Source organism: Acomys minous (assembly GCF_964271855.1).
Source record: "Acomys minous genome assembly, chromosome: 14".
Lineage (NCBI taxonomy): Eukaryota > Metazoa > Chordata > Mammalia > Rodentia > Muridae > Acomys > Acomys minous.
In genome coordinates this window covers 82,968,754-82,982,239 of record NC_140496.1, presented here as the reverse complement: position 1 = coordinate 82,982,239, position 13,486 = coordinate 82,968,754, and the positions used below count along the sequence as shown (strand labels likewise).

Here is a 13,486-nt window from a genome sequence, read left to right as displayed (position 1 = left end):
ATGGAACGCAGCATCGAACTGAGGTCGCCGCCGGGGCCCCTCCCACAGACCCCGCCCCCGGAGAGGCGTCGCCTATTACGTCACAACGGAAGCTAGGCCTCGGAGCCGGCTTTCCCTGATGAGTTGAGAGGAGCGCGTCGCTCGTCGGATGACGCGAATTTACGCCGACTGGAAGGCTCGGGAGACGGAAAGCGTGGGAGAACACAGCGCTGGCTGTGAATTTGTGGACGTGAAAGGAGTAAGTCGCGAATGGCCTGTAGAGCTGCTCGGACCCGGGGAGGCCTAAACTCCTCTCGGTCCGGTCTCTCTTGGGTGCATCCTACCGTGCGTGGTCCGCCTCACCCCGCCCCCCTCCCGCTAATCAGTTGGTTTGGCTGCGGACGCTGTGCGCACGCGCAGTTCCCCTGGCGGCCCTTGCAGTTCCAAGTGTAGAGCCCAGGGGGCGGGCCGAGCTTCGTTCGGGAAGGTTTGTGGCACGCCCGGCTTCTGGGGGGGCGCGTCTGGGGGAGGGGGGGAAATGCGCTTGCTGAGAGGAGCTGTGGGCTGCCAAGCAGCTTGTCGTTGAGCTTTGGCTGCCCAGGGACGGCCGTTGTGAGAGCTACTTGCATACTAAAATTTGAAGTCTTTTTCTTTGGCAAGTCTCTGGTCCTCCTGTAGGAAATGCCGTTGTAGAAGGGGCTAACAATAAATGGTGAAGTTCTGTGGCATTTGTGATTAAGAAGTAAGACTACATTTACTAGTCTTTTGAAGTGGAGAAGTGCTTTGGATTCCCTGGAACTAGAGTTCCAGGAAATTGTAAGCTTTAATGTCAGTGCTAGAAAGTGAACCTGGGTCTTCTGCAAGAGCAATGAGCGTTCTTTTTTTTCGCATTTATTTATTTTATAATTTTATAATTTTACAGCATGATCCGCAATGAGTATTCTTAACCCCATCTCTGCAGACCATTCCACAGCAGCACTTTTTAAAAAAGATGTCCTTACCCAGTGTGTATACTGTGTTCTGCCTGCATGTACACCTGCACACCAGAAAAGGGCACCATAGATGGTTGTGAACCACCATGTGGTTGCTGGGATTTGAACTCAGGACCTTTGGAAAAGCAGCCAGTGCTCTTAACCTCTGAGCCATCATCTCTCTAGCACACCCCCCAGCAGCATTTCAAAGTGCTTTTAAATTACATTTTCTTTAATGAATCATCACAGTAACTTGATACTTGTGTCCAAAGTTTATGGGCCACAGAGATGAGGAAACTTGTCCAAAAACATACAGCAGTGGCTTTGGTTAGCGTTAGTGAGGCTTTGGTAGGAAAGAATAAATTTCCTTTGGAATATGTGGGGATGATAATACACTTTGCTTTGGGGGTGTGGGTGGGGCTCAAGACAGGGTTTCCCTTTGTAGATCAGACTGGCCTTGAACTCAGAGATTCTCTCACCTGCCTCCACCTCCCAGGGTGCAGGAATACAAGTATGTGCCATCATACCCAGTTGACAATACACTTCTTTATTTGTTCACTTTACGTCCAGATTGTAGTCACCTCCCTATCCCACCCTCTCTCCCTCGTACCCTCTTGCTCCCTCCCCTAGTCCTCAGAAAGGGAGCCCTCCTCCCCTAATATCTGACCTCAGCCTATCAAGTCTCATCTGGACTGCCTGTGTCCTCTTACTCCTGGCCTGTGGGGACACCAGAGTCCACACAAGGAGACTCTGTGCTGCCTATCTGATGCATTGGTCTCTGCAGCACACCCCTCCTCCATTGGGATTTGTTGGCTCAATTGGGCTCCAGGTCCCTCTATTCCCCAACTCTTCATAAGACCCCCTGTGCTCCACCCAGGAGTCTGGCTGTGAGTCTCTTGGATCTTCCACTGGGTGGCCTCAGAGAACCTCTACGGTAGGCTCTCAACCCTGTAGTAGAACCCCCCCAACCCTGAAATTTTGTTGCTACTTACTAATCTGATATGCAGGAAGGTTATGTATGGCCCACAGGTTGCAACTACTGCCTCTTAGATTTTTAAAAGTTTGCAGCCTGTTGGTGTGTACCATCAAGCTCAGGCACAGAAGTTTACTACTGTACTGTTAAAATTTACAGAATGGAAACTGAAAAAAAAACTATGGATGAAAGTTCTGAGAAGAGAAAGGAAGAAAAAAAGAAGCGGTCACGGGTCAAACAGGTGCTTGCAGATATTGCTAAGCAGGTGGACTTCTGGTTTGGAGATGCAAACCTTCACAAGGACAGATTTCTCCGAGAGCAAATTGAGAAATCTAGAGATGGGTGTAAGTATTAAAAATAGTATTAAAATAATAAAATGAAATTGTTCTGCATATGCAAATAAATGTGCTCCCACTTCACCTCAACTAGATGTGGACATCTCTCTCCTGGTGTCTTTCAACAAAATGAAGAAGCTAACCACTGATGGGAAACTAATAGCCAGAGCATTGAAAAGCTCATCTGTTGTAGAGGTAATAAATTCATTAATAAGTGTAATTATATTACAACAATTTAAATTACATAATTACAATTTTAACTTTTTTTTAAGTTGGACCTAGAAGGGACCAGAATCAGGAGGAAAAAACCCCTAGGTGAGAGACCCAAGGATGAGGAAGAACGCACAGTGTATGTGGTAAGAAAATGATGACACCAAATTCTATTTTTTCCATTTATTGATAAAAATGCTTAGTCCAGACCCCACGTGCTCATACCACTTCTGACTTATCACAGGAGCTACTCCCAAAAAACGTCACTCACAGCTGGATTGAGAGAGTGTTTGGGAAGTGCGGCAACGTGGTTTACATCAGTATTCCACATTACAAGTCTACTGGAGACCCCAAGGGATTTGCCTTTGTGGAGTTTGAAACAAAAGAGCAAGCAGCAAAAGCCATTGAGGTACGTACATCTGTGGAAGCCTGAACAAACACACAAGAGATTAACAAAAATAAGTTAATTATTTTGCAATTGTTTTCAGTTTCTTAACAACCCGCCAGAAGAAGCCCCCAGAAAGCCCGGCATATTCCCCAAGACTGTGAAAAACAAGCCCATCCCTTCCTTGCGAGTAGCTGGTGAGTGCCCGCTTAGACAGAAAGTGTTCAAAACTGCAAGTTACAGAAAGTAAAACTGGGCATATGCTGTTTGTTACAGAAGAGAAGAAAAAAAAGAAAAAGAAAAAGGGCAGAATAAAGAAGGAAGACAGTGTGCAGGCCAAAGAGTTAACTGAGGACACAGCAAGCAGCGAGGGTGTGTGTAACGCCAAGAGACCAAGGACAGCTTCTGAGGGCTCCGAGGAAGAAACACCTGAAGCGCCAAAGCAGCCTGCAAAGAAAAAGAAAAAACGGGGAAAAGTTGAACCATCCATCTTACCTGAAGTCAGAGCCGGGAAGAGGGAGAGGGAGAGGAGCAGCGCGGAGGATGAAGACTGCCTCCCCCCCAGGCCAAAGGCAAAGAAACGGGCTCAGAAGGAAGGCCCTGCAGAAGCAGCTTCCGAGGCCTCCAAGGAAAGCAGAGGTACCGGTCAGAGGGCTTAGACGTGCCAACGCCTCAGCTGCTTCACAACCGCTGTCCTAAGGAAATGTTTCTTTCCAGACCTAGAGTTCTGCTCTACCGAAGAGGAGAAGGAGACTGGAGACACAAAAGGCGATTCGCTCTTAAAGGTGAAAAGGAAGCATAAGAAAAAGCATAAGGAGAGGCATAAAATGGGAGAAGAGGTCATACCCCTGAGAGTGCTGTCCAAGTAAGTACCCAGGCTCGGGCTCCGCGGCCGACGACAGGACACACAAGCCATCACCATTGCTAAAGTGCAATTCCAATTTCTATTCGACAGAGTTGCATATTAGCAACAGTGACGGCCTATGTCCACGCACAACAGGATGACGAGGAAGCAGGAGCCACCACACTCAAACATGGAAGCACTTATTTTTTAGAGGCACAGCAAGTGCCTCCATGTTAAAGTAAAGGAGGCCCCTTAAACACATTTCAGTGGCACTCCTAAAGGCATGAGTGTAAAAGGAAAACTTACCATCACTAAAACATGGAAGCACTTACTTTCTTAGTTCCCAAGCAAGTACATCCACGTTTAAGTGATGGGGAGCCCAGCCTCTACATTATGGAAGTTCAACTCTGTTGACCTGAAATTTCATAACTAAGAAAATGTTGACCGGTTAAAGATACCTCCACTGAAACATGGAAGCACTTACTTTAGTTTAACACAGCAGGTATCCCCATGTTAAAGCAGAGGGGCTCCTTCAGACTCAAGAGGTTAGCTTGTCACACTTTGAAGAACATTGGATTCACTTCTACTAAAACATGGAAGCACTTACTCTTTTTCCAAATGATACAGAAAGCACTCCCATGTTAAAGTTGAAGGGAACCCACCATGTGGCAAATACAAAGAATCTCACAGGGGGAAAAGAAATGAGACAAACAAGAGAAGTACAGTTTACCTCTGCGAGCTGGCTGACAAGGCATCCTGTTCTCTGCTGGGAGGGTGAAAGCCGGGAGCTTTAGGACACTTGTATTTATAGGACTCCTAACTCCTGAATTCCTTTTGGCTCTATCTCAGAGAATCATTACAAGAGCCTTTGTTATTTTAATGTATCAGCTCTCAGGGAAAGTAGATCCTGGGCATCCTGGGTAGGTCTGGATTTTTTTTTTCTTTTTTGAAGTAAACAGATGTCAATGTTAACTGCTAAAACCATTACCAGAAGATACCCTCCTCTTTAAAAAAAAAAATCTCCTATCTGCCTGTTTGATGGCACAGATTAGAGTAACAATGAACCTCCTGCTGAGCCAGGAGATGCATTGTGAGGCTCTCTGGAGGAGCCCTGGCTGTTTGAAGAGACATCTACATGTTAAATGTATGTAAATAAATAAATTGCTTCCATGGGGAGTTTTTTTCTTCTTAGAAATTCCTTTTGATTCAAGGAAATCCTAAGGAATGTTATCACTCAAATTGGAAGCAATTTGACAAATCTTGGAGTTTTAGTCTCTTACTTTTCCCCAAAGTTGCCTAATTTAGTGAATGTTACCTAAGGGGAATAGCTCAAAAGTTTGATTTTGCAATTAAAAATATTAGAAACAGCTGGGAAATTAAAGCATTTTACTTGAACGTTTAAGGAAAAGATATTCCCTTTATGTGTTTGCTAGGTAGATTTATGACTTTAAAGGTAATTTAAGTATGCTTTCAATAGAAAAGACAGGATGATGAAGAGGCGCTGTGAGCACTGCACGTTAGATGCCCCTCAGGCTCTAATTGAGCCGTCTTGTCACTACTTCAGGAGCTCGGTTTTTGTTTGTTTGTCTGTTTGGTTTTACAGGACTGAATGGATGGACTTGAAAAAAGAGTATTTGGCACTGCAAAAAGCTAGCATGGCTTCTCTTAAGAAAACAATATCTCAGATAAAATTGGAGTCAGAAATGGAAGCAGACTGCAGTGCACCTAGTAGATCTGGAGTAGAGAATGGAAAAGGTGAATCTCTTTATAACGGCATTTGGCGTTATAGTACCCCGGGAGATGCTGGGTTTAGTCTACAGGTATTTTCAGGGATGGTTTTATTGCATGTAAACTGAACCACTACCAGGGAAGAAAATTTTTGAAGTGTTCATATTAAACAGTAGGCTTTTACCAGCCTGCTTACTCTATCTTCGTTGCCTGGAGGTAATAACTGCAGTCTTATTGGATAATGTGCACCAAACAGGAACATGTTAGAGCACTATTCTTATTGATTGTAGTATTAATAAAAATCTTAAGTTCATATACATTATACAAATTCTCACATGTGAATAGGATGTTTTGAATATCCTTATGTTTATACTGGCATCTTTATTCAAGTTTTATTATTTAGTTCAGAGAAGTTATGCATTTTACTCCTATGTTGATTGCAAATGAGCAATGTGATGCCTTAATATTTAGTTAAAATTTCACAAGTTCTAAGTTACTTAAGTTAGCCTGAGAACTCACTACTGCTTTTGTAGAGTACTACTCCTCTTGTGAGATGCCAGATGTGAGAAAATTATCTCTGACCCTCTCCTTTTTACATCCACAGTGAGCCATCAAGAGGGCTCCAGCCAGGAGAAGGCTAATGCACAAGGCCCACAGTTTGTGACTGGAGTGATTGTGAAGATCGTGAGCACAGAGCCTCTACCTGGCAGGAAACAAGTCAGGGTAATATTTGTAAACCCTGTATGAAGGGTTTTTAAAATAATATGGAAAGCAAAGCAAATCCAGCTAGATTTTGTACCCTCTGATAAACTCCTTTAAAGTTTGAGTAACCCTGGTATCTCTTGGCTTAATCTAAATCCAAAATTCCTCAGGAAATAAGACATATATCAAACAGCCTGAGCCCCTTCCTCTCCTGTGTCACTAATAGTTGAAAACTTTGTAAGTCAATGAACAGCTAGCTATATAGTGATTCCAACTTGCGGTTGTTTAAATAATATAGTATGTATTCAGTATTATGCTTTAAAAGACTTTTTCCATTGTAAGAGATTTAAAAAGATACTTGGTTCCTTTTTGTTGGTGGTGGTGGTGGTTTTTCAAGACAGGGATTCTCTGTGTAGCCCTGGCTTGCCTGGAGTTCGCTCTGTAGATCATGCTGGCCTTGAACCCCCAGAGATTTGCCCTCCTCTGCCTCCTAAGTGCTAGGTTTAAAAGCATGTGCCACCACTGCCCAGCCATGATTTTTTAAAAACTCCTTACAATTGACGTGTTCAGAGATTACTTTTTAAATTGTACTGATCTGCTACTGTCTTGTCTTGAAGCCAGCTGCTGAGTTTGTGGATCTGTATTCATCAGGACTGAGGTTCTCAAATGACTATTACTTTTGTTGTTTTTCTGAGACATGATTTGTATGCTTTTTTTTTCTTTTGTTTTTGTAGAATTACCTTTCTAATTACTTTAACATCATACAGCATTTAGTACTGTGTATTATGTTGTTTCGGTTTTCTATAGAACTGCAGCGATCAAAATTTTTAACTGAAAAAAATGACGTGATTTTTTTTTCCACTGTAATCTGTGTGCCTTCTTTATGAAACCTTGTTTAAAATCCTGTAACTGTAATAAGGCATAAATTTTCTTTCTGGTATTGATAAGGTATTTGCCAATCCCAAACTCAATTAGCTAACATCAGAAAATATGGTAACAATGCAGAATTTAAATCCATAAGCTAAACAGATGTAAGTAAGCAAATGCTTTGCAAGCATGACCACCTGAGTCAGTCCCAAGCACACAGGCGAATTTGGTAATGCAACACTTCAAAGTTGTGTAGTAATTTCTTCGTTTTTCAGAAACAAAAACTGAACTCTGCTGTTACTGATTACCAAGCTGATCTGTCATTATATGGACTTTAAATTAGGAGATCAGCCTGACTTTATAATGCATATATAGTGAGTGTCTTTTGAACTGTTGTACTCTCTCAACTATCTGAAAACTCTTGCTGCTACCAGGGGACACAGTACAACTTCCCCAACTTAACTGCGGACTGGTCTCTTGCTATGTGTCTTAACTAGTATGATTAACTAGGGAAAGCCTCTCAGGGATTGTTCTCTTTATTTCTGTCTTTTTTCCCCTTGATTAAGCAAACATTTTTTAAGTGAGGATGTTCTAATATTACAGTATACTGTGTGCCAAGGGTGAGTTAAGATGTTTCTGTCTTCTAAAGATTTGGAAATCTCTATTATCCTTTACAGTTAACTAATAAACTGTTTTTATGCTACAATGAGATAATACTTCCAAGTTCTGATATAAATTAAAGCAGTTCTTTACTTCTTTAACTTTAATGAATGAAATTTGACAATTAAGATTACAGTGACATTCCTGCATACATGCATTGTGTTCTGTGGAGACCCTGCTGTGAGGAAAAAATTGATTAACAATGCAGGAATCTCCTTAATTAGACCTCACAGCAGGTGCTATAGGTAAAACTGTTCCCTTGCTGCGTGACCTCAGCCTGCTTAGAAAAGGTTACTTGGGTATTTTATCTAAAACTGAGCTCTCAGGCTGTGTTCCAGTAAATCTGCCCAAGAGGCCTAGGATTTCTGTTGCTTATTGTCAAATGTTGAAAGATGGTTCATGTGACTTGTGTAGGTGAGTGAAAATAAACTTCTCAAATCTTGTCTTGTCTTTTAATCTTCCTGGGACTAACCTACTTCCAGGCTCTGGGGGAGGGGTCATTTATATTCCACTCTGCAGATCTTGCCCTTAGCTGATCTCCATGTCAGATCATATTTTACAGTTAGACTTCCAATGAAATGAGAGAAAATAATTTGTTAATCGCTTCTCATTTTTGTTCGAATCTACCTTGGTAGTATTTATGTATGTTTTACATGTGCTTTATGTATTTGCCAATCAACTACAGAGTAACTTAGTGATATAATATTTTTTGACAACCTCTTGGGCTTTTTCATACTTCTTTCCCGTGTAGGATATTCTAGCCACAGTCTCGGAAGTTGTTTACGTTGACTTGCTGGAAGGAGATACTGAATGCCATGCCCGATTCAAAACTCCCGAGGATGCTCAGGCAGTAATGAATGCGCAGACGGAAATTAGAAAGAAGCACAGTTGGAACCTCGAGGTCCTTTCTGGTAAAACCTGATTGTGTTTCTTTAGTAAGCAGTTATTATTATAAGCAATTGTTTTACTTGTTCTTTGGGAGGCTAATGGAGCTAATGTTCTTCTCCCAAACATTCTCCTGCTGGTGAGAGTAGGATTTGTGTCTTTATACTCAGTGATTGGAGCTTTTGCTTGTCTTTAAGGTGATCACGAGCAGAGGTACTGGCAGAAGATTTTGGTAGATAGACAGGCCAAACTTAATCAACCTCGGGAAAAGAAAAGAGGCACGGAGAAGGTAAGGGGCAGCCAGCTGCATCCTGCCGTTGACAACCGATGACGAGCTCACGTTGGGTTTCCTAGTAGACCACTGTCTCAGACTGAGAAAGAACACAGGTTTCTCCTGCTTTTGGAGTAGATGAACTAAGACCTTTGTTTCAGGATCTGTAGTTGTAATTGCATTTGAGGCTGTTGGGCTTTTACTTTAGTGACGAATACCTGCAGAAGTTGTCTGCTGCAGAAGGCACTGTCAGACCTTGTGCATGGGAGCTCCTTGGTGGCAGGAGAAGCGTTATTATTTTTCCTGATAATCAGTAAGTGGCAAAAGCAAACTGAAATAATCAAAAACTGAGTCAACAACTTTATTTCTGTGATATTAGTGTAATATGTTGCTCACTGCGGACGGTGTTTATTCTTTGAAAGCAGATTATTACTCTTTAAATATTGTTGCAGTCAAAGTGCTTAAATTAAACAGCCTGTTTTGAACTTTGGTTCAAATGTCCTATGCATATTGGCTTAGTGAGTTTTTCATCTGTTCCTTTGGTATTTATGATGATTGACAGGGACGTTTGCTACCTTTGGTCTTCATGAATTTTTTTCTTGAATGGAGACTGATGTGGCTGAGTTGGAGAAGCCTCCCTTCTTCCTCAAGGCTCTTTTCTTATCTTGGAGATGCTAATTTCAAAGCTCATTTGAGAAGTTCAGATGTTCATATCAGTAATCCAAAACAGATGAGTAAACTGTAATTAGTTCAGTAATATTTATTCTTCTAATGGTGTGAAGTTTCTTTTGAATTGCCTATATTCTATTTAATTAGTAATTTTTTTTTTGTTTTTTGGGTTTTGTTTTTGTTTTGTTTTTTGCTGTTGTTGTTGTTGTTGTTTTGGTTTTTTGAGACAGGGCTTCTCTGTATAGCCTTGGCTATCCTAGACTCACTTTGTAGATCAGGCTGTCCTTGAACTCACAATGATACACCAGCCTCTGCCTCCCAAGTGCTGGGATTAAAGGCATGCGCCACCACTCCTAGCTGAATTTTTATTTTTAATTTTAGAAATTTGTCAAGATGTATGTTAGTATCAGGCAAAGAAATAAACATTGGCTAGCGTATTTCATAAGGTTAAACTAGAACAACAGAATTTTAACTTTTTCTGACTTGCTTGAGGTCAGGGTTAACACGATTTAGGTAGGAACAACTGAAGCCAGCTGACTTCACAGACCTGAAGTGCAGTGGAGCTACCACACAAAGCAAAGGGCGTAGGAAGCTTGCCAGGAGAAAGTGAGCCATAGTTGTTTCCTAATCTGGCTTCTTTTCTGGTGCTAGAGATGAAACTCAGCTCCTTAAGGGTGGTAAGTGTTCCCTCTGCTGCTGAAGGACCTGCAGAGCCAAAGCTCTCTGCGTCTGTCAGCTGCTCCTTTACATAGAGTGGTAGGCATGAGGAACGCGCTCTCTTGTTCTCCTTAGCTGGCCTATAGACAGTACAGTATGGTTCAGAGGATTAAAGCAGACAGCTTGTACGTCCACTCAAGGGTTCAGAAGGGTAGCATTGTAGGCTAAAGTAATGGGAATTTAGTGCATGGGAAACAGCAGCCAAATCTCAGTGATTCTGATGTAATTTCTTCCTGATAGGACAAGTCATTGTGTCCACACAAGACACTAGTCCATCTTAAAATGCCTGGGTTCCCGGCTGGCATGTGGACACATGCCTGTAATCCCGGCCAGCGTGGTCTACAAAGTTTATAGGGACAGAAAGTAAATCAGTAGAGAATATGTTTACTTTCTGCATAGGTGTTTACATATGAGAATGAGACACATGTAAATGAATTCACAGAGGATTAGGAACGGAAGGAAGGATCTGCCAAAGAGGAGTGACTTGTTTTTCGGCGCTCCCCTCCTCCTCCTCCCCCTCCCTATTTTGGTGACCTGTGCTTTAATTCTCATCCCTTGTAAGTCAGGACTCAGCACCAAGGCCTTAAGGTGCTCTTTCTCTCCCAGCCCAGAAATAAAGCTTTTATTTCTCCACTTTAGTTGTTTAAATATTAATAAATTTTTCAAGTTACGTTTTTACATTACATGTAGATGTGCCACAGCATGCATGTGGACGATAAGGACAGCTTCCTGGGATTGCTCCTCTTTCTCCACCATGTGGGTCCCAAGGATGCAAGTCCTGTAGTCAGGCTTTGAAGCCATTTTCCTGCCCCAGAGGCATCTCCCACCACCCATGTTTTTTAGATGTTTGGCTTTCTTTTTAATCAAAATGGCGTTTTCTGCTAGAATTACTGCTGTATGTTACCCAGCTAAAGGCAGAGTTAATGTTTTGGAATAGCATCATTGGTGTGCTGGGCTAGTTAGAGTTTTTACTCTTCCCAGTTGTGAACAAGTATTTTCTTTGAGTCATGTCATAGCTTCCTGACAGTCCGGTGTGGCTTGGGATTTGATTCATGGACTGAATGATTGAGACAAGGTCTCCGCTATCTCGTGCTCTTCTCAAGTTCAGGGTGTACTGAGAAGGACGTGCAGTTCTGATCACCCTCTCCTCAGCCCTGAGTGCTGCACTTACTGGTGTTTTGGGGTCAAACCTGTGGTGCTGTACATTCTAGCCAGGAACCCTGCCAACTCAGCTACTTCCTTGGCCCTAGAGCCTGTGTTTTTATGTTGAGGAAACTTGTAGCTGGGTGGTGCAGCAGTTTGCTGCTCAGGACACAGAAGAGGGACCATCAGGCCAGCTTGGGCTACACAGAGACCCACTGCAGAAAACAGCAGCTGCTGCTTTGGGAATGCTTCAATCTGTTGGCCTCTGTGTTTCAAAAATCTTATTTTCTTCTTAAAAGAAAAAAGATAAATAGATATAGATTTATATAATATGTAATATGCATATTTGTATTTAATAAAGACAGATCTTCATAGATATTTTTATCCTGATTTTTCATTTGTAAAGCACATTTTTAGCATGTTTTTGGTTTTGGTGGGGTTTTTGTTTTGTTTTGTTTTGGTTTTTGGTTTTTCAAGAAAGGGTTTCCTCTTTGTAGCTTTGGCTGTCCTGGACTCACTTTGTAGACCAGGCTGGCTTCGAACTCACAGTAATCCACCTGCCTCTGCCTCCCAAGTAAATTCTTAACTTTTAGAACATATGACTGGCACAAAAGAATTGTAACATGTCAGGCATGTTGGTGTGTGCCGTTAATTAATCCCAGCATTTGTAACATGTCAGGCATGTTGGTGTGTGCCTTTAATTAATCCCAGCATTTGGGAATTCAAGGCCAGCTTGGTCTCCATTGTGAGTTCCAGGATAGCCAATGCTGCTCAGAAAAACCCTGTCTCAACAAAACAAAAAAAAAGAATATGTCATGTGAGGTAGAGTAAAGGGAAAAAAGCCTGGTGTGGCAATGCATACCTTTAATACCAGGATTTAGGGCAGCCTGGTCTATATAGTAGGTTCCAGGCCAAACAGGATTAAGATTTTTTGCTCACAGAAACTGGGGGTGGGAGGAAGATAGCTGGACATGAGGCATGTACCTTTTATTCTAGTAATAATAAATAAATAAAATTGCCATGCACTATAGTCCTTTTACTCTGCTTGAAATTATACTTTCAGTAAACAGGTTTTGTTTGTTTGTTTTCCTGAGAATAGGATCCCAATATAGCTTAGGCTGGCCTTGAACTCTCAGAGAGTCCCCCTGCCTCTGGAGTCCTAGGATTAGTAAACAATTTGTAAAACAAACTTGAGTAGTACACAGCCCAGAAACATCATGTCGAATGCTAAGTTGTGACTCTTCATATGAAAGGTTAAATGACAATGAGGAGTGAGTGACATTTCAGTTAAAAGAGTCTGAATAATGCAACATAATTGGAAGGGAATAGAGGTTTCAAAGATTTAAGGTATATTTTATAAGATTCTTCCAGTTCTCTGTAAATAGATTTGATTAAAATGCAATGATTTGTCTAACACCTGCTTTTCAAAATGCTATTCAGCCTGATTGTTATAAAACTTACATCATGGTGATTGTTACTTCATTTTGGAGTTTCCAAGACATTCTAATTTCTCACTGCTTTCTCTGTAGTTAATCACCAAAGCTGAGAAGATTCGACTGGCCAGGACTCAACAAGCCAGTCAGCACATTCGATTCTCTGAGTATGATTAAGAAGGACAAGGACGGAGCTCCCTTTGCTCTTCCCTCGCTGGAGTGTTCTTAGGATGCTAGGACTGCTTGGTGATGGTATGCTGAAATCTGAATTGAAAAAAGAAAGAAAAGAAAAAAAACCTACGTTCCTCACTGTGTAAATAAAATTTTTTCTAATGACAAGTGCATTGTGTATCATATTTTGTTTCAATGAATGCCCTTACTTGTTAAGATTATGCAAGTCAACTTCAGATGATTTCATAAATAAATGTGTTTTGAACATTATTGTTTTGTTTTATATACAAAACAATTGCAAAAATAAATATGTGTAGCTGATACAAACTAACTATAATTTGCTTTTGCCTTGTATCTTTTTAATACAAGCAGATATGATAAATAGTTGATTCTATTTTTTTTTCTCATTTCCCCTTAGAGCAAAAGACTGTATCAAATGTTTCTTCTTAAAATGTTGAATTTTAAAAGCATTGAGTTTGTTTTTGATAAATGGACATTTTATTTTAGGTAGGCTATGTGCCAGATCTGGTAATCAAACTTAAG

The 13,486-nt window shown here is 41.4% G+C and overlaps 1 protein-coding gene across 1 annotated transcript; it reads left to right on the top strand.

The window, feature by feature from the left end:
- The first annotated feature begins 86 nt into the window (after window positions 1–86).
- On the top strand, window positions 87–13,213 carry LARP7 (La ribonucleoprotein 7, transcriptional regulator). The gene is made up of 13 exons (XM_084755463.1): window positions 87–238; window positions 2,083–2,267; window positions 2,353–2,453; window positions 2,531–2,614; window positions 2,713–2,877; window positions 2,957–3,050; window positions 3,130–3,492; window positions 3,571–3,718; window positions 5,301–5,452; window positions 6,030–6,148; window positions 8,406–8,565; window positions 8,737–8,828; window positions 12,869–13,213. The coding sequence occupies exons 2-13, from the start codon at window positions 2,084–2,086 to the stop codon at window positions 12,947–12,949; spliced, it is 1,743 nt and encodes a 580-aa protein (XP_084611589.1). The 5' UTR covers window positions 87–238; window position 2,083; the 3' UTR covers window positions 12,950–13,213.
- The last annotated feature ends 273 nt before the right edge of the window (window positions 13,214–13,486 follow it).

Bases quoted from the DNA above. Each gene is read 5' to 3' on its own strand.
- LARP7 (XM_084755463.1), top strand. From the start codon at position 2,084: ATGGAAACTGAAAAAAAAACTATGGATGAAAGTTCTGAGAAGAGAAAG. The intron at 2,268-2,352 runs GTAAGTATTAAA...CACCTCAACTAG, and splicing joins TGAGAAATCTAGAGATGGGT to ATGTGGACATCTCTCTCCTG. The intron at 2,878-2,956 runs GTACGTACATCT...AATTGTTTTCAG, and splicing joins AAGCAGCAAAAGCCATTGAG to TTTCTTAACAACCCGCCAGA.